The 19,952-nt window shown below is 45.7% G+C and overlaps 1 protein-coding gene across 2 annotated transcripts; it reads left to right on the plus strand.

Annotated features, from left to right (window-relative positions):
- The first annotated feature begins 3,442 nt into the window (after window positions 1-3,442).
- LOC8035488 (putative methyltransferase DDB_G0268948) lies at window positions 3,443-18,733 on the plus strand. 2 transcript variants are annotated; one of them, XM_029981340.3, is made up of 6 exons: window positions 3,443-3,488; window positions 12,794-12,948; window positions 15,375-15,582; window positions 16,344-16,444; window positions 17,771-17,908; window positions 18,414-18,695. In XM_029981340.3, exons 1-6 carry the CDS (start codon window positions 3,468-3,470, stop codon window positions 18,514-18,516), a joined length of 726 nt encoding a protein of 241 aa, XP_029837200.2. In that variant the 5' UTR covers window positions 3,443-3,467; the 3' UTR covers window positions 18,517-18,695. The 2 variants fall into 2 exon arrangements, with proteins under 2 accessions (XP_029837200.2, XP_029837192.2); XM_029981332.3 differs by lacking the exon at window positions 3,443-3,488 and adding an exon at window positions 4,179-4,458 and having other exon boundaries at window positions 18,414-18,733.
- The last annotated feature ends 1,219 nt before the right edge of the window (window positions 18,734-19,952 follow it).

Genomic DNA, 19,952 nt, shown 5'->3' on the forward strand with positions numbered 1-19,952 from the left:
TACAGTTCTGTCTCAAGTGTGTCACACATTTTGAAAGAAATGAGCGGCTTTTGCCTGGCGCAGCCTTTTAACGGCGTCGCGAGTTGCGGACGGACGTTGCGAGCGTTCAGGATTGCTAACCCTAATCACTTTTCTCCGGAGATGAAAACGCGTGAAAATTCGCATCCTTCATACGTACGCACCAGTAATACCTTGAACTTGAGCACACGCATGAAATGCGCCAAATAAGAAATCCGGGCGATGTTCGAGGACACAAATGCTTAGAAATCACCACTGTAGTCGAAGTAAACAAACACGACGGCACGGGCGTTTCAGCCGTCTTGAGAGCGCCGCCACGACATCGCCGCACGAGTAGGTGGATCTTCCCTTCTAGTACTACGTGCTGGGTTATCACAGCGACACACAACGAAAATTCACAGTCAAGGATAGCGCTTTTACGCAGAACGATGAGATGAACGCCGTCTACGACGACGATCACAACCGACGCCATGTTTACGGATAGAAGCAGCCGGCCCGCGACCGGAGAGGAGGAGGAGGAGGAGAAGCGTTGTAAGAGAGGTTGGGGGGAAAGGAGAGAGCATGCAACGCGCGCGAACACTTCTCCTCGACCTGCGATTGGTCTGTCGTTGCGGTTGTTTGTTTCTTTGTTTCCAACGCAGCGGAGGGACGCACGCACGTGAACGACACGTGCGTGCGTCCCTCCGTCGCTAAGGCAACTGAAGCCTCTCTCTTCGCTTCTGCCCGCTTTTTCGAGCAACATCCTTGCCCCGCTAGTGCAGCGTGCGGCTCGCGCCGTCAGCGCCGTTATCAAGTGTCGCACAGGGAAGCGAGCTCGCTGCTCCGGTCGTCGGCGCGGTCGGCGGGCTCTGCCAAAAACCGCACTATAACCGGTATTTCCTTTCGCGCGCCTGCATTTTAAGCGGTATGTAATTACATGGAGTTCTATGGGAGGTGAACCGGTGGTTTAAAAAAACCGCGTTATACCCGGTCCTGCACTATAAGCGGTTACGTTGTAAGTGGTCTATACTGTATTCTTTTTCTCTTAAATTTTGTAAAGGTACAACTGTATTTGTTTCTTTTCTGATATAAAATACTGAACAAAAACTACTTTGAAACGGTTCGCGCCACTTATATTTTGTATTTCGACACAAAAAAGAAGCTTTTAGCGGCTCTGACCAGTAGTAAGTACAGGACCAAAGAAGTCACATTTTGCGCGCTTTCGGTACCGCGGGTCGCCCTCGTCGGTGGAAGAGGTTTCCGTGTCGTCCGGTTAAAATATGACGCACTGATATTTAGTTACTCTCTCCATGCCCGCTGGCTTGCCCGAACCCCAAGAGACGTGGAAACTGCAAAAAAGGTAGACGCTTAAAGGTGCCCTGCAAGGGCAATTGAGCGAGTCGTTTTTGACTGGTTTTTAATTTGCACCGAACCTGAGTGCACTGAACGTAGTAACTTAATGAAACTTTTCTCGAATTTCGCTTTATTTTAAAAGCTATAGGCAAATTAAGATTACAAAAACAAGCAAAAAATAACCTCCTTCATGACGTCCTTGGTCGCTTGAGTGCCTGTGAACTAGAGGAGGGGTAGTGTGCTCAGCGAGCGCTCACGGCTGCCGCACTTCGTGTCGACGGCGCGAGAGGGCGCAACTAAAGCATGCTCTGGATAGGCTGTATGCAGCGGGCAGCCAGAGCGACTCTCATTGCATTTGCTGCGCGATTGAACGCTAATTCGGCATGACACTTTATTGGCCACAAACGACAGCAAACGCAGGGTAAAGATCGGTTCAGAATGGGAGCCACTTCGCGCTGCCATACTGCGAAATGGCCAAACCGCACGACAAAGCTGCTCGCTAAAGGCCTTGAGAACGCTCGGAGCCGGTCGGATCCTCTAGTCCACACGACCACAGCACCGCAGCGTACATCCGGGACCTTTCTGCGTCGGCGCCTGATCCCACTATTCCTTTCTAGTATGCGCCGCCTTTTCCACCGCTTGGTGGCGGGTAAGTCGACGGGTCATTTCTTGTTTCTGAACTTTATAAACTGCATTTGTTTCTTTTCTGATCTGAAATATTGAACAAAAACTACTTTTATAACTAATTGAAACGGTTCGCGCCACTTACCGTGTTTATTCAAATCTAGGCCGATAGTTTTTTTTTAAAATACCGATACGACAAACTCTAGGGTCGGCTTAGATTCGAGGATTTTGAAAATTGAAGAAAGTGGCGCACAGCTAGCGCCACCTCGAAAAAAAAGTATTGTAGCCATTACTAGACGAAAGGTGCCACCATTTTGACCTGCGTTGATAGTGGCTTGCGTGCGGCGTGGCGTTTTCTTTTTATTAAAAGCGCAATGGCACCAAATAGGCGGTGCCATTAGAATTCCGCTTTTAAAAGAAAAGCTGTTTTAGCCGCGGAGTTGTCGTCGGACGTTGAAGCCGGGCAGGACTTCAGCGTGGATGAAAGAAATGTCCGTCGTTGTAGGAGACAACTGGAGAGGATATTTGCTTCATTTGCGTGCACCGCAACGAGGACGGCATTCACCGGACCACGAAAAGGCTGTCACTACGGCCTTTTCGTGGTCTGGTGAAAGGCCGTCACCGCAGCCTTTTCGTGGTCCGGTGAACATGAAGGTGGAACATCTTTATGTTCAATAAATGTCTCCTTTTTGTGAGCACTGTCCTCGCCTTTTCGTTCGGCCTACAATCGAGGTAAGTTTTTTTGTTTTTTTTTCCTGGCTTCGGACTTTTTGGGGTCGGCTTAGAATCGGGCCGGCCTAGATTCGAATAAATACGCTATGTTTTGTATTTCGACTAAAAAGAAGCCTTCAGCGGCTCTGACCAGTAGTAAGCCCAGGACCAAAGACGTCACATGTCGCGCGCTTTCGGTACCGCGGGTCGCCCCCGTCAGCGGAGGAGGTTTCTGCGTCGTCTGGTTAAAATATGATGCACTGATATTTAGATACTCTCTCCGTGCCCGATGTCTTGCCCGAACCCCAAGAGACTTGGAAACCGCAAAAAAGGTAGGCGCTTAAATATGATTGCAGGGCCCCTTTAACCGTATGATCATATCTCCCGTGCTTCACAATAAAGCTGTCTTTTTGTGTTTCTGAAGGCCTACGAAGGAAAAGTCATTGCTGCACGAATTTTCATCCTTCTGAAACATTTTTGAAAAATTCACAAGTGACAGAATGTACACGAAATGTGGCACATATGAGGGTTGGAAAAGTGAATGCACTGTGTTTTGTATGTGTGTGAAAAATTGTGAATAAAAGGCTTAAAAATAATTGTTTTTAGTCTTGGCAATTTGGCTATATATATATATATATATATTTTTTTTTTTTTTTTTTTTTTTTACGGCTTTGGCTATATTCGGGCTATACTTCTCAGCCGTTTGGCGGTTTTTCGTTTGGCTATCTGGCAACACTAATCAAAATTTTCGAGCGGCGTTTTTGCACTTTGCCAGAACAACGATGGGCTCGGCAGGTGTTCAAGTACGTAAGTACATCCACCTTCGAAGCATCAACACCCGGTGGGTAGAGAGGGAACAAGCTCACGGAGCGATATGACGTGCCACGGGTGCTGCTGTACGAGGTCGAATCTCCGGGTACGGCAAACGGGTTCGGAAACGCGTGAAGGAGACAGAAACGACCAGATGGGTCACCGCGGTAGGCGCGCGGCCGTCCCTCGCCGTCTACGGTGCGGTGAATAAGAGCATTGTGAGCGAGGAATTCGTCGACAACTCGAGGGGCAGTGGGCTGCGTGCGAGGCACGAAGTGAAGTGTGAAGTGTTGAGGACACTTCACCTGAGGTCCAAGTACACGCCGGGGATGGACGGTAAATGCCAGCTATGCGGCCAGCAGGAGGAGACAGCCGAACATGTCATAATGGAGTCCTGAGAGTTGAGACCGCCAATGTCACTAGATTTGGTGGATTATGCGGTTGCACTGGGGCTGAAGAGGTTGGGACCGACACCATTGACAGGGCAGGAGCAGACGACGCAGACGACGTGCATTATTGTCGAGACCATGGTGGCCAGCGCGGCCAGCGGGAAGATGTCGGCGTCCTCGGGGTGTTTGAAATCGCAAAGCGAAGATTGGAGGACTGGTGGGGGGAAAACTGTGAGAAGGGTGGGGAGCAGTGGCAATCAAACTTAGTTTTTTTTTTTTTTTTTTTTTGGCTAGATTTAGTTTTGTTAAAACTGTGATCGCCCGATACAAAGGGTTAAGCCACCATATCCATAATCCATATCCATATCCCGCACTGACCATAGTTCACAGCGATCTATTCCAGCAACCGTGCAGAAGCACCTGTGGCGACGGCAGCCTCATCCCCCTGTGCCCCGTCTATTTCACGATGAGCCACGTGTACAGAACGAAGGCTCACGCGGGCATCTACCTCAAATTCAGGCCCACTCCGCCTCCCGCTCTCATCGAGCAGATTGTCAGCTTCGTCAAAGAAAAGGTGCGAACGTCAGACCTTCAAGTTGTGGCAGTCTTGACTACGTTTTAAAAAGGTGCCCGGAACGCGTCCTCTCAGGTCCATACATCAAAAGCACTCAACAAAAGTGGTTCCGAAGGGGACGTCACCGGAGCCGGCGTGTTCGGTTGGTGCAGCCTGCGTAGGCGCAGTTTTAAACACTGCTGGCGGCTAAATTCTCGTCTTCTCCCGCTGTATTTTGTGTTTAATTGTGTATGTATTTTCCACTGATCTCTATTGTAGGATGGCGCATAGCCGCTCTCCGAGCAGGACGCAAGTGAAGCCACCGGAAGTATGATGCTTGTCCCGGAAGTCAGGCGTCTGCGGGGCTCATAGAGTTATTATAATGTACGCTAGAGGTTCAACTGGCGCTAGTGTCTATGCGACTTCCGGGAGGCAAATTGAAGCAGACAGCAACCAATGTACTTTTGCGGTGCTCTTGTGCATTCCTATGGGAAAACGCGCATGCATTTTGTCTCTTCGCCGGAAAACAACATGAATAACTTTTGTTATTTCGGTTGTACCGTATAGTATGTACCTTTATTAATAATGTGAAAATGTAATTGTTTTAATTACAACATTTTTCTTTACCACTGAACGATGTTAAACTTCGCTGTATTTCAGGTCCAAACCTCTGTACCATGGCAGGTATGTAAACAGGAGCGATGATTCTAAGCGAAATAACGATCGAAAGGAATGTGGAGGGTGTTCAATGTTCGCTAGCATTCCGGTAGCACTTATATATTGCTAATATGCCCGTCCTGTCATTATATGAAAATGACTCCGCCGTGCGCATATTTACGATCGGTTAAAAAAAACATTCAAACGTAAAAAATGAAGTATGTGGGCTACAAATGTCTTTTTTTTATTCCCTATGTCGGGCAGTTTTTATCGGGCACCTGTTATCTGGCTTCTCCCTATTTGCAAAGATTTGGAGCGTGCGGGTGATGATTTGAAGTTTGAACCCAGAACAAGCATCTTCGCACATATTCATGAGCAGGAAGAATAAAGCAGTACTTATTGATTAGAAATTGGACTATATTACGTGGCTTTCAATTTATTTTGATTGTCTGCATGCACAAGGAGTTACTTATCCAGTGTTACTGCGTAGTTCTTGTCGTCTCTTAGTTTTCCAGGTTTCCCTTGTTCGTTTGCCACCTATATCCCCCATGCTGGAGGAAAGCGCTGACGCCGTGTTTGCACTAACAGTGTCTGACAGTGCACATACGTACATGTACGAAGCGGTTTTAGCACCGTTTTTCATGAAACGAATTTAAAATAAAAACTCTGTAACTGACCAAATATTTCGTCTGCATGACTGAGAAGTGTTCCAATGTGCCTAGTACGTACCAATTATTCGTGATATTCGCTCTTATAATCGAGCGCCGAGAGAAAATGCACCCACTTTTTCCGATAGAAATGCATTACCAAAAGTCAATTTCGGACTGGTTGCTGTCTGCTTCAATTTGCAGCAGCACACTAGTGCCAGTTGAACCTCTAGCGTACATTATAATAACTCTATGGCTGGGCTTCCCAGTGCATTCAGTCTATGTTTTGGTCCATACTTTTCGGTGTCTTTGACTGGGTTTTAATAATCGTGCTCCGAATTAAATCTCGAAAATGAGGCATTTGAACTTTGGACATATGCACACTTGATCAACTGGAATCTCAAAATCTTTGCATTCAATGGCTTCCCATGATACTTCTCGGGTCTGCATGCACTCTTACTACACAACAAGCAGGCTCTCTTGAGGTGACAAGCGAAAAACCAGCACACTCGACGCTTTTGGAATTACTCGGAAGGGTTGCAAAGCCTGCCAAGGGGCACTCACTTCCAGGACAAGCCGCTTACTTCCGGTGACCTCAGTCCCGTGCACTCGATGTGTCATCCAGTAGTAGAGATCAGTGGTACTTTCCCAAGGATATTGAAAAAGCACTGAACCACATTTGAAAAAAAACAAAAAAACTGTAAGCTTTTTTTGTTGGGTACACACGGGACAGAACGAATGTGACTGGAATGTTAGTTGTGTATTTGTGTTTTTTTTTTTACGACAAGTTTTGATAGCTCCGCTCAATTAGCCGAGTGTCAACTGACAAAGCGTTTAGCTGTCGAAAATGATTTACAACAGAAGATAGACGAAAGACGTGCATTTTTCGAGCTCACACATAACGTGTTTACCGATGGACAGGACACGGACATACAATTTAGCAAGTGTTAACATTCAAACAATATGTTGCACATACCACACGATGCAGCGTCATCTGAAAAGAATTTATGCGAGAAAGATCTCAAATAACACAGTCACAGTCGACGACAGTCACAGAATCGAAGGCGACTTCGTTTTAGCACACGTTTTTGGGAGAGCTTACTTTTTTTCACACCAGCACCAAGGCAAAGGAACGGGCGCGACTGACTCCAGTCCAAATACTATTTTTGGCTATGACTAAGGAGGACTCTACTCAGATTATCTCTGGGAGGGGGGAGAACAGTTGTTCAGAACAGACCAGAAGGAAGAGTGGGACGCCGTTCGACGTCCCTCTCTTCCTTCGTTTCCCGTGAATGTCGAGCAGAAACGCTTCAATGGCAGGCACTTACCAGCCTTATTTCTCCCAGTGGAAGATAACACAGAAAGGGTATGCAGCGTGCATCAGAAAAATTAAGTGGAAACTTTCAAGAGAGGCCAGAAAATGTCAAATGCAAAACAGGAAAACATAAGTAGAGAATTGCGCTGAGCGGGTTCTCACAGTCCAAGAGAGTGGCAAAAGATTTCTAGCTGATAGGGGGTGCGAGAGTTGCACCAGCCGCATCAGCATCAGCAACATGGCAGCGGCCTAGGTGTATATGATGGATGGATGGAAGTTGGTGACTATATCCATTGTAACGGGCGGTAGCTTGCTCCACTTAGCCTGTGTCTAAAAAGGCATACGGCCAATTGTGAGTGTCGCTGTCATTGCGGGGTCCCATCAACCCCTGGCTGCCGAGGTTTCGTGGACTGTTAAGCGGGAGAGCGACCTGCAGCAAAACAGCAGGCATCTGCCGCATCCACCACCGCTGCGGCGACATCGCCAGTATCGTGGCGGGCGACATGGCAATTTCTATGATGTCATCAGGCGCAAATCGAGGGACTACTTTTAAGGGTGCAGTAAACACGCCAGTCGGAGACGCTTTCCAGGCACCATAGTTTTGGCCCCCAGAGTATAATTTATGCAGGTTTAGAACCCTGAGTGGAGCCCATTGTTCGAAGGATAGCTTAGGACGTATCGACTTCTTTACAAAGTATGACCCCACCTCCTAGATAAAAATGCCGTCATGCTGAATTTGTGACATCACGCAAAGAAGCCTAACGCGGGACACTGATTGGGCACGAGTGCTGTGTCAGCGTTCGGCCGAGACTCGTGTCCAATCATTGATCCGCGCCGGCCTTCCCTAGGTGACGCCAAAAATTCAGCCTTGCTTTGCTATCTAGGAGCTGTTAAATAAAAACTCAATAACTTTTTCTTTTTTTTTTTTTTTACTGTAGAGTGTTGGTAGAGAGACTGATCGCTCATAGCAGGCGCGTACGGTGCCTCAGTTAGGGCGACATTAGTCTTTCTATCACTCGATGCCGACAGCATATACAACCAGAAATCGAGAGATTCAAAATGGTGGCAAATAGCTGGTCAAAGCCAAGAGTTCGAGCCTGAGGACACTTTTTCACGTGAAGAGTGAAGCACGATGACACAAAATAGCATGATGTCGCTGCGCTAAAGGTCTCATTCCTATAACAAACGTTACTTGTGTACATGTGAGGTACACCTTCGTTTTCTACTCAAGAGTCACCAACTGACCCCAAAAGAACGTGGCTGGCTGGTAACATGCGGTCCTGCAAAACATTTTTTTTGGGATGCCAAAGAGGCTGGTATTGTTTCGTTGGTGAACGAAAACAGTTTGTTGATCTTGTGGCACCACAGCTTTAGAGTCAACACAACTGCTATTTGGGTCATGGAGGGAGAGAGAGAGAGAGAGAGAGAATATAAGGTTGGTAGTATCTTGATAAGGTAACAGAAAAACGGGCGCCTTTCCAGGGAAGCTCGAAACAACCTCATCAAAAGTAAAGGGCATTATAAGTTTCTTTTTTTTTTTTCTTCTATCTTTATAGAAAGTTATGCATTGACTAATATATGCCTTGAACCTGAAGAATTCATAAATGCCGTAAGTAATCAAAAGCGATCTGCATTGTCTTTCACATGAATGTCCGCTCTATGCTACAAAAAGTCAACGATGTTGAAATACTTCTTGATACTTTGCATTTTTCTTTTTAGTATTCTCATGTTCTCAGAAACATGGTACACTTCTGACTCAAATGACTTTGTTTTGCCTAATTAGAATCGATTTCCTTTACCACGAATTGTGAAGAGGGGGGAGGCATTTCAATGCTTATTAATCAGTCTCTCGATTGTTGTTAGTCCATATTTCGCAGAACTGAATAAGTCTTATGACTTAATGTCAATACTCTTTGGTAACTATGTTTTTTTGTGTACAATACCGACCTCCATCTGGAAATTTCAGCAGCATGCTTTTTGTACTTTATAGGTTGCTTGGTTACCTTAGTGAAAATAACTATACCCTTTTTTTGAGAGTTGATTTTAATATTGACTTATTAAAAACATCAACTATGCGCAATGAGCTATTTTCTGCTGTACAATCAACTGACTTTGAATCTTACTATGGGAGCTACAAGGATAAAAGACCAGGGTTACTGGCCTGGTTACTAGGTTACTTTATCACAAACTGTGTCCAGGAAGATATTTCTGCATCAGGTGTAATTAGCTGTAATACAGCGATGTCTTGTTAATATGGACGCCTCCGTTCCCCCAAAAAATCGTCCATAATGTGAGTTGTCCATATTAACGAGACAAAATTTCATATATTTTCCCAGTTCGTCCCCGAAAATGGTGTCTAAATGGTGGGGTATGCATATTAACGGGGTGCATAATGACGAGACATGGCTGTATTAGTGACCATTTACTAGCAACCTCGACTTGACCTCGAAAAAGGCTCGAGGTACACCTAAGCACTTCTTATGAGTTGTGAATGTGAAAGCATGCGTGCCGTTCTTCCGCTCCCGTGTTTCGTTTGCGGCGTATTTGCGTAGACCGTGCGTGCGCTCTCCCAGCTCTCCCGCAGCTCTGACCTTGGACACTTTCGTGTTACAGGCGCGCTCGCGGTGCGGACACGCAGCACTATGAGGCGGCGGTCGTTGAAACTGACGCGCGCAGCGGCCAATGGGGGCCTCGTCGACGCACGCCAGCCAATGGGATGGAAGGCGAAATCTATCAGCTTTACTCCGCTCCTTTGGGATTGGGGAAACTAGGTGCCGTTGTCTAGGCTTTTTGCGTGGTTTCATAGCTGGGAGCTGACTTCACTTGGAGAAAAGATTTAAAGGGATGGTGAACCGAAATTTGGATTTCAGAAAACAATGCAGGAGTTGTAGGCGTGACGCTACAATTCCTACAATACTACTCGTAAGGCGGTATCTCGAATCGATGGCTGTATTTTTGGAAAAAAAAAGGGTGAGATTGAAACGAGGCCGACGAAGTGCGTGACGTCAAGATATCTCGTTTCCCCCTCTCTTCGTTTCGCCCCCTTAAGGCGACGAGGCGGAGAAGACACGAGGCCGTTCCCTCTCCTTGAAGAAACAAGACGTAAACATCTGTCAGATGCGCCTCCTTTTTTTTTTGAAAAATACGGTCATCGGTTCAAAATACCGTTGTATGAGTGATGTTTTGATGTTCATAGCATCCTGTTGCACGCTTTTGCCACCGTGCTGTGTGGAATCCAGATTTCGGTTCAGCATCCCTTTAAGGTGCCGTTTGGCGCAATTCAAACTGATGACGTCGGCTCGCTTCATAAGGCAATTAATGCTTTCGCATTAAAAAATTAATGTGGAACCCTTCGCGTATGCACTATTACACCACAAAGACTGCAGTCATTCAGAAACTCCATCGAAACCACTAAAGCCGAGGCGACACTGCTCATACATCATGCAAAGGACAGTCTCCAAACACGAGTCACCGCAATATTGGTGGTTCGAATGCCATGTGCCAAGTTTCTGCTTGAACTCATTGCCATTCGGCATTCGAAGCACGGATCCTCGCGGTGACTTGCATTCGAATCTGTATGAAAACTGTCATTTGTATGATATATAAGCAGTATTGACCCTGGCTTAATTGGAGCACAGTATACACTAATGATTCAGATGCACTATATGATACATTTCTGGAGATTCCACGAAATTTAGACTAAAAGATTTCTGTACAAGGTCATCAAGCCTGGCAAGAGGTTAAAAAAAAACCTTGGGTTTCACATGATCTGTTGGAAAAGGAATTAGTATAAAATATCATTTGTACCATAAATATTTCAAATCTAAAGATAGCGATGATCTGTCAAAGTTTAAGACGTACAGAAACAAAACTGAACGCATTAATGAAAACAAGCTAAGCTTGACTATCACACAGAACTGTTTAATAATATTAAGAAAAATGGCAATGCAACAATATTAACATAGAAAGAATTTAGTTTAAAATTTTTACATTGTTTATCTTACCAAAAGCAACGAAAAAACCACCTTATTCTTTTGAAATATCGCAATTCCATTGCATAATAGCAAAGAAAAGAATGGGAATATTTCGCAATTCGCAGCTGCGCGGTGGCGGCCACGGGAACTAAGGCTGACGCGCAATGGGTATAATGTAATAGGTTGGCAAAATGTGCCATTATGTGCTCAATCTAATGCCATATTTGGTAAATATTGTCGTTTCAACATGAGCAAATACTGTAAAACCCTTTAATTCCGGGGCCCCTATTTTTCGCGAATCGGTCACATAGGACATATCGCAGCCACTAAAGTTTGCGAATTCCAGATACCTGCATTGAAATTCTTGAAAACCGAAATTTTCGCATGCCTTTAAGTTTCGCGAATTTTTCAATTCGCGATATTCGCGAAAATTAAGGGCTCGTGAACATTAAGGGTTTTACAGTACGTCCAAAACCTCGTGTCATTGTCAAAGTTATGCTACTTTCAGTTTTAGTGGTGCCATCTGCCCGAGGGGAAAGAAACTATTCCTCCCTTGAGCCTCAGCTCGTTGTGCTACTACGTCAGTCAAACTTCCTTTCAAAAAGGCAAGCCCTTTGTTCTCGCCCCCACGCCCCCTCATCGCTCAGAGTCTCAGACAAACCTTTAAGGTCGCCATGTGAATCACAAGCAGAGGCCGCACGCGCTGAAGGCTTTAAAAGAGATCCCCAACCGGATACTCTCTCTCCCCATTGCGCGTCACTGCGCACGTGACTCGAAAGAATGTGCGAGAGTTGAGGGTGGTTTGCAGGCACCCAAAACATCAATTGTTTTACTTTTTTTTTCTAAAGAACTAATGCACATAGGCAAAATTTATTTTCAGTTCATTAATCCAACGTGACAGGCAGCAACTACCACAGTTATTCAACCGGTGTCCAAACATAGTTGCACAGCCCCTTTAAGGATGGAACGCGATAGCGAAACATAAACTCCCGCTCGTTTCCAAGCCGTGCAAGCGTGTCTTGAGTAGCCTAGTCAGTAGCCGGTCTGGCTTGCAATCGAAGGGTCGTGGGTTCGAATCCCGCCTTAAATTCTTCAAACCTTCCTGTAAGGCAATCAAATTACTTTATGGAGTGAAATCATTTGAGACATGCGGCGACCTTTAATTCGCATTATATAGCATAATCACTTTCATTTTACGGGTAGCGGCACATTTGACGTGAGCCTTGTCGGTTGTTCGAGGTTCACGCGCGAGGTCATGTGGCTGTGACGTCACAACCTAATCGACCAATCGGTATTTTCCGGTCACAACGCCACCGACGTCGACTTTTCTGCAACACGAGCTCCTTAACGCTGTCGCGTTAAAAATATGAATTGTTTCTTGAAGTCTTACAATCAGAAAGCCATATGTTAACTGAAATTGAACGCTGTGGAGAAAAGTTGTCTCGTACCTCAGCGGCGTCTATGGACAGTTCCGTAGCCGACCTAACAGTAACGTTGTCGTGAGCCATGAGCATGTACGCGCAGCCAATTCACTGCTGAAGCTAACCGCATGCTGGAGGCAAGACATCGGAGAGAGACGCCCTCCCATTTTCATCTGTCGATTGTCGCAGAACGTAATATCCAAAGTCATGCGCTAGCACCTCGGATCTGTGGCATAACACAGAACTTCGTAGATAAAGTTCCTATAGCAAATAAAGAATAAGGACAGCTTTATTTTATTATCGGGATAAATTTAATCAACAAACACAAAACTTGTTCCACAGGCAAGCCTCCGTCTGGCGGTCGATGTCGGCTGCGGTTCTGGCCAGAGTTCCGGAGTGCTTGCCCCGCACTTCAGCGTGGTACATGCGTATGACATGTCCGAAGCTCAGATCACGGAGGCTGAGGCCAACAACCAGATGACTAACCTCACTTTCAGGTGTGTGTGCTTCCACTAAAGATGGGTAATCGGAGAAAGGTGGAACCGGTAAAATACTAATAGTTTGAACACTGAAAGACAAGCAGAGTGTTAGCTCAGGGTTTCTGGGTTCTATCAACACCAACTTGAGAAATCAAGGCTTACGAACATCCTAATCTCCATAACAAAGTAATTGTGTTGTATTTAGACAGCCGGAAGTTAGTCAGCCTCGACAGGCGACTTGTCTCTCAGCTTTAGATGAGAAATTTTGCCAGTGCAGTACAACTGCTAGCCTGGGGATTTTCAGCGTGCACCACACACAAGTGATACGTGACTGCACACTGGTACGATGCTCATTCAGATTGAAGTGGGCAGGTGTGGGGATTGAACCCGGGAATCAGGATCCCTGGGTCCTGCAGTGCGACCTTTGGCTTCACGCGGCCACCAGTCCAAAAACGTCATCACAGTAGGATGGCGCCAAGTCGGCCATTGGACCCGAGTCTGACGCCGAGTGTCCTTCGACGCGTTAATTGGAAACGAGGCCCAGCCGAACGCTGACGCAACACTTGCGTCCAATTGGTGTCTTCACTAGATCTCACTGTGATGACAACAAAATTCCATTGCACAGCCTTATTCTACACTCTAAAAAAAGCCCGTGCGTCGCCGCAACTTATGGAGGCAGCTCAGCGAATGTTGAGGCCGAAACATATGTTTAGACCAAAAAATTCAGTCTGAGTTGACATTAAGCAATGCAAGTGTGACGTTTTGCATTGCTTAATGTCGCAACTCGGTGGGTTTTTGGTCGCAACATATGTTTCGGCATCGTCATCCGCTAAGCTGCCTCCGTAACTTGCGGGAAAGTTGTGAGTGTTGTGTGGAAAAGTAGACGTGTGGGCTTTTTTTATAGTGTAGGCGGTGTTGTACGGATATGGATGAGCATTGTACCAGCGTGCGATCGTGTTATCACTACTGCGCATTGCATGTTGGACCCTAAGCTAGCTGTGGTACTGCACTAAGTGCGCTGGCTGAATTTCTCATCTGCAGCAGAAATAAACCGTAGTAGAGACACCCACATGGGCTGACTGACTTCTCGCTCCATGACTGTGTTGGCACCCGTTTCTTGTCTCTGTGCTCGGGACAGGAGAACAGGTTAGAGCACTGCACGGGCTTGAGCCAGGTAGCACGCATTTTCTCAGGCTCGGGCCTGAACAAAATATTTTACGGGCCGTGGCTTGGCAGTCGTGTGCCGTAAATTCTAAATTGTTGACAACAAAAACTGTGCTCATTGATCTTTTAGGTTCAATGAAAACAAACAAGCGAAATGCAAAAACACTACAATGCCGCTGAAAAAAAAAAAAAAAAAGATGTTTTGCATTTGGAAATCCTTCATGTGGATAAAAGGAAACATATGGATTCCTCCAGCATAGTGGGAAAGTGCAGTCAAGAAAACGAGGCACTCCGGTTGCAGGGTACAACATAAATGTCTTTTCCCTCTGCTTTTCAAAAAAAAAAAAGCGAGCTTAACTTTGCGTTTTGTGTAGGGGCCCTTACTATGCTACCAAAGATAAGCTAAGTACCATATATAATTTTATGCTTGCAGCCTTTTGAAGATGCACTAGCGTGATTGTTTCTTCACAAAAACGTGTGGAGAGGAAAGTTATATGGGAAACGAATTGAACAATGAAAAGTCCAATATCTCCAAAAAATGTATAAATAAAATATTGCCCCCTTTTTTTTTCTTTTTCTCAAAGTCACTTATGAAGTGCATATTTTTTCATATTCTCGAAAGTGTATGGTCTAAGTCGTGATATTTATCAGGTCAAAAAAACTCTGTCCAAGTTTTAAAGAAATTTAAATCAAATATGCTCGCTTTATGCTTAGACAGTTTTTGGGTTAAAGCCTGCACACTTTTTCGGGCTGCAAACATTTTCGGGCTCAGTTGGGCCTGAGCTCGGCTCGGGCCGAGCTCAGGCTTATATTTAAAAAAATTTGTCGGGCTCGGGCCAGCCTCAAGTTTGTCTAAAAATTCTGCCGGACCCGGGCCGGGCAGTGTCTCTTCCGGGCCGGGCCTAGAAATCAGATTTTCTATAGGGCTCGGGACAGAGCGCGCCTCTACCGGGCCGGGTTGGGCCTAGAAATTCTGGCCCATGCAGTGCTCTAGCACAGGTCATAAACATTATTTTCAAGTCACCGCAGCGTCTAGGAAGCCCTCACATTCAGAAGACATGAAAGATACCGGATCACTGACCTGCGGATGCATGCACAAAGTCTGATATTCTGCACAAAAAAGATACTGCGCACGCTCAGAACAGTCCAGTAGACAATGATGGCGGCGTGCAGAAGACAATCATTTGAACGGTTTAATGGTTTGTAAAAATGGTCGCCATGTGCAGGCTACGAGACTCTCCATTTTTCTACTTCTGATTACATCCTGCATCCGCCAACAGCGTGGCCAGTGCGGAGTGCCTTCCAGAAGCCGACAGCTCGGTGCAGCTTGTCACGGCAAGCCAGAGTCTCCTGTGGTTCGACAGGGAAAAGTTTTATGCAGAGGCGGAAAGGGTGCTCGTACCAGGAGGTGTCCTCGCCGTCTACGCCTATGCCACGCCGACGCCCGTGGCCGAAGACCAGGACAGGCTAGACAAGCTGCTGCACGACGTGAGGGAACGCTGCCTTGTCTCACCGCATATGTTACTAAACAACTCATAAAAAAAAAAAGGAGTTTTTGGGAGTAAGTGAGCCTCTTTTCAGTCAGAATTTCTAAAGGCCCGTTCACACGCTTACAACAGAGTAGGACCTACTTCGACAAGACCGTTTTTCAAGCCTTTTGCGACGGCGTAGGACCGATGCACTGCTGCGGAGCAGGTCCCGAGTCGTCGCAAGAGGCTTAAAAAACGGTGTTGTCTAGGTCGGTCCTACTTGGCTGCAAGTGTGTGAACGGGTCTTCAGGGACTCAAGTAAAACAATGTATGCGGAAAGAAACTGAAGTAGAGGAGGAGATGAGAGCGTTCGGTGACATCAAAGTGCCGAGCTCCGACTGGAGACTGGTGGGTATAGATGCAAGGGCTAGCTGCCTTTGTCTCTCTACCCACTGTCAGTCAGAGCGAGCAAGAGCGCCTCCTGCTCATGGGGCAGGGTCTGGCGTTCAATGATATTTAAAAAAAATTGGGAAGGGAATTTTATGGAAATATGGCGGCAACCATTTTGGAGCCTAGAGTCACTTGGATGCAGGGGCGGAATTACGAGTCAGGATTTTGGGAGGGGGGGGGGGGGGGGGGGGGGGGTCAGAGAAATTTGATGTCGCGGGCGTCTGAGAGAGCAACTGAGAGGCAGGCCTAACTATGATTTGCATATGAATTGAACTCAACTCAACTTTCCTCCCAACTTACCTCCAGTCTGAGATGCCTGCATCGTTACAGTTGCTGAACATGGGTGCTGGGGCTAAGTACTGGGGCGAGAAGAAAACAGTGACCGACAACCTGTACGAGGGAATACCTCTTCCCTGGGAGGACCATGTCCGGTAAGAGGAGACTCATGTCATGTCAAAAAATGGTTTAGGCTGATACACAAGAAAAAAAAAAGGGAGAGAAGTATGTTAGTGTGGACATGCAGACATCCAGTCGTGCGTTTTAGAAACACATTTTTGCGCTTCGAACTGACCAATTCGACGAACAGTAACTGTCCTTTTCAGAATATTTCAACGTCTTTGTTCTCGCAGTCTTGGGAGGATATCCTTACCCTTGCTTATACAACATCTCCCATCTTTATGCCTAGTGCAAATACGCTTGCTTATATGTATCAAAATCAAAGATTAAAAAAGATTAGTGACGTAGCACTTAAAAGCTGCATATTGGCTGTCGTCCGAATGCAGTGGTGGCCATCTCTAAGAAACAGCGCTTGATGGTCCAGCTTGCTCTACATGTAAGGTAGAATTATTTCTCTCTTTTTTTTTTTTTTATAAAGAATGCATAAAACTAGGAAGAATTATTTCTGTATTTTTTTTTATGAGAAATACATAAAACGAGGAAAACTTATTTCCCTTTTTATAAGGAATGCATAAAACAAGGAGCAAATGCAACAACATATTTATTGAAGACATTGTGGGGTTTGTGGAAAAAAATTCCAATTTGAAACACTCAAAACATTGGAAGATGAAGCACTTAAAGGGACACCGACATCCCCCAAAACACTTTGTCTTGCCAGGCGATCTATAATGGTGTCAGAAGACTACCCAATGAATATTTTGCTACAGCGTCGCATATATTTTTGATAAAGTAAAAAAACGCAACTGCTCAGAACCGAAACTGGACCGGGAAGGAAGAAGAAATATAGAGGAGCAGAAAGTTACCGCAAGTCACGTGGCTGTGCTACTTTTTTTTTTTTTTCAATGAACATATTTGCAGCTTTTTAGAAGCCACAAAAAATGGTTATCACAGTTCTTTTCTATTTTCAATATTGAGTGTTTGCCTTCGATGACCCACGACTTTGATTATCTTTGGTGGTTGTGTCTAAACCATAGAAGATGGCACGTGACCACGGAGAAGAGAGTGAGTGCAACTCAAATCGCCCAATTCCTAATCAACAATTTTTGGGGGAAAAAAAAAAAAAGAAGAATTTCGAGTTGCAAATTGTGCTTTGGGTAATTGGGCTCTCGTGTGTCATGGACATGTAAAAACCATGAGGATCATAAATAGCCTGTTAGTGTCCCTTCAAACGAGCGAGGCAGAACCGTCACCAGACGGCACAGGTCGTTAGATCTGCGTGAGGGAATCTTGAGGAATGCGAAAAGTCTTTGATAATTGGTGGCATCTTTGGGTACCCGATGTGCCGGCTGTTTTGCTTTCAGAGTGAACTGCATCGAAGACAGGAAGGTGCAGACAGTGGCCCACTACGTCAACTACATCCGCAGCTGGGCTAGCTACCAGGTCTTCTTGAATGAAGAGCCCGCCGAGGCGGAGAGTCTCATAAAGAGACTGACTTCAGTGTAAGTTTGGCGCTGATGTGCTCAACCGCACCCATTTTGATGCGGTTTCACACTCCTCTGTGGAGCGCAAGTTTGTCTGCGTCTTGTGCAGGGGTCCGGTGACGTCCAAACGCAGAGCTCTGATTGGAAGGATGGTGGGTAGACCTCAAGGCAGCTAGCATTGAGGTCTGTACACAATCTTTCCAATCAGAGCCTATCAGAACTCGGCATTCTGACTTGACCGCAACCCCTGCTCAAGAAGCAGACCAACTTGCACTCCGTGGAAGTCGCACGTATTCCAAAAATTCTTGTCTGTTAGTGACATTTCACAGTTTTTAGTTTTCTTAGATGGCAAACATGTCAGAAATCGCCTCGAAAAATCTAAATAATTTTGATGGGCATGGGGGGCGAGGGGTGGGGGTGGGGCGCGAGAGCGTCACTCAAGTCTGCTTCTGGCATGATCACATGGTAACTTCAATAATATATTTCCTTGTAATTACTACCACTTCGTGTTTTTTTCTCATAGGCTGATGGACAACTTCTCTACAGAGCAAAGCACACCAGAGTCGACACCGATCGAAGTGAAGATTCAATTCTTCCTGCTTATGGCCCGCAAGCCCTTGGGTTAACACACTGGATCAACACCAATGCTGCAATTTGTGACGTCTGGGCAGTGGCGTCACTGGGGTCAGCGGAACACGGGGAGGTGGCCCGCGGCGACACGGGCTGCGTGCCACTGCGGCCCGCGGTCTTCGCGAAAAATAGTTGATAGGGTCGGGTAAGAGTATGGGGACAGAATAAACATGTTCATTCAATAGACCTTATTCATTATTAGCGCCATCTCTTGGTGGCCACGGGTACTATCAAAGGTTCGGTGCCATCTTTGAGGCTTCGCCTCCCCGCAGCCAGCCGCAGTATACGAACCGCTCTCCCAGCGTTGCGTTCGTGCATGTTTCTGCGTTTTATTAATTTTTTTAGTATATTGATGGTGTTAGTTGCTCGAGAATAACTTCCGTATATTAAGCTCAAGTTTGTTTCCAGCTATTTCACTAGGAATTTCTTTTTATAAAAATGAGCTTCATTCTATCACCATAGCAGGCCGACTCACGCACTTGTTTTAGGATCGTGCGTTAAGTTGCCTGATCAGCCGATTATGCCTGTTCGCAGAAAGACGATTTATATGATATATTTAGCAGAGCCGTCAGCTACTGTGTGGCAGTTTGTTTTTATTTGGCATTTGCGGCTGCAGGTCTAAATAATGCGAGCACTTCTTCACCCAGTGCGCATTTATCCAGCGTGTACAGACCCGAATTGCAGAGTTCTATGATTGCGGCGTTGAGCGTTTAATCTTGGTTCCCCGTTTTCTTAACCTTAGGAATATTGAAGATATGATTACACACACACAAAAAAAAGACAAAAGAATTTATTACATCAATTTTTATTTAGTTGCTTGGGGAGATCATCGAATGGTAGCTCAAAACATCATAATAAGGAGTGCGTGTGAGACAGCACGAATTTACGATAGTAGTATTTTTTATTGCAGGTAAAAAATTAAAAAAAAAAACTTCGCTGAAGATCTACACTACCATGCTCACCCAAGCATATGCGAGGCACAAAAACGTAAAAGGGAATGACCAGCGAGTTGCCGCACTACAAGTATGCGGAACATAACGTATGAGAAATCAAAAAAAAAAAAAAAAAGATTTTACGGAAAGTTGGAACATTTTCCTTTTGTAATCATAAGAATAATACTAACAAATAAATTCAGTACTGGCACATATATACTGTTTAGCCCCGTGAGAGAAAATGCATTAATAAATGTCAGCGACATTTTAATGAGCTCCTCCTGGGAGCGCGGTCACGTAGAGTTAAATTTCATGCTTACTCGCAATGGAATATGACCAGTGCCCATAAAAGTAGCTGCTTGCAGTATTGGCTCCAAACAAAAAAGCTTCTCCCCCAGCGCAAACCCGATCTGTTGGGAAGCGAGCAAACGGGACTGTTAAACTCGCCAACAGGTCCAGGTTAGCAGTCAAGAAGGAGCCCGCTTCTATGCTTTCGTCCA

Source organism: Ixodes scapularis, unplaced genomic scaffold (genome assembly GCF_016920785.2).
Source record: "Ixodes scapularis isolate PalLabHiFi unplaced genomic scaffold, ASM1692078v2 PGA_scaffold9__187_contigs__length_104089568, whole genome shotgun sequence".
NCBI classification, from domain to species: Eukaryota; Metazoa; Arthropoda; class Arachnida; order Ixodida; family Ixodidae; genus Ixodes; species Ixodes scapularis.

Coding starts and splice junctions, on each gene's coding strand:
- LOC8035488 (XM_029981332.3), top strand. CDS start 4,351: ATGAGCCACGTGTACAGAACGAAGGCTCACGCGGGCATCTACCTCAAA. Junction 16,445..17,770: donor CCCTGGGAGGACCATGTCCG/GTAAGAGGAGAC, acceptor TTTTGCTTTCAG/AGTGAACTGCATCGAAGACA. Junction 17,909..18,413: donor ATAAAGAGACTGACTTCAGT/GTAAGTTTGGCG, acceptor TTTTTCTCATAG/GCTGATGGACAACTTCTCTA.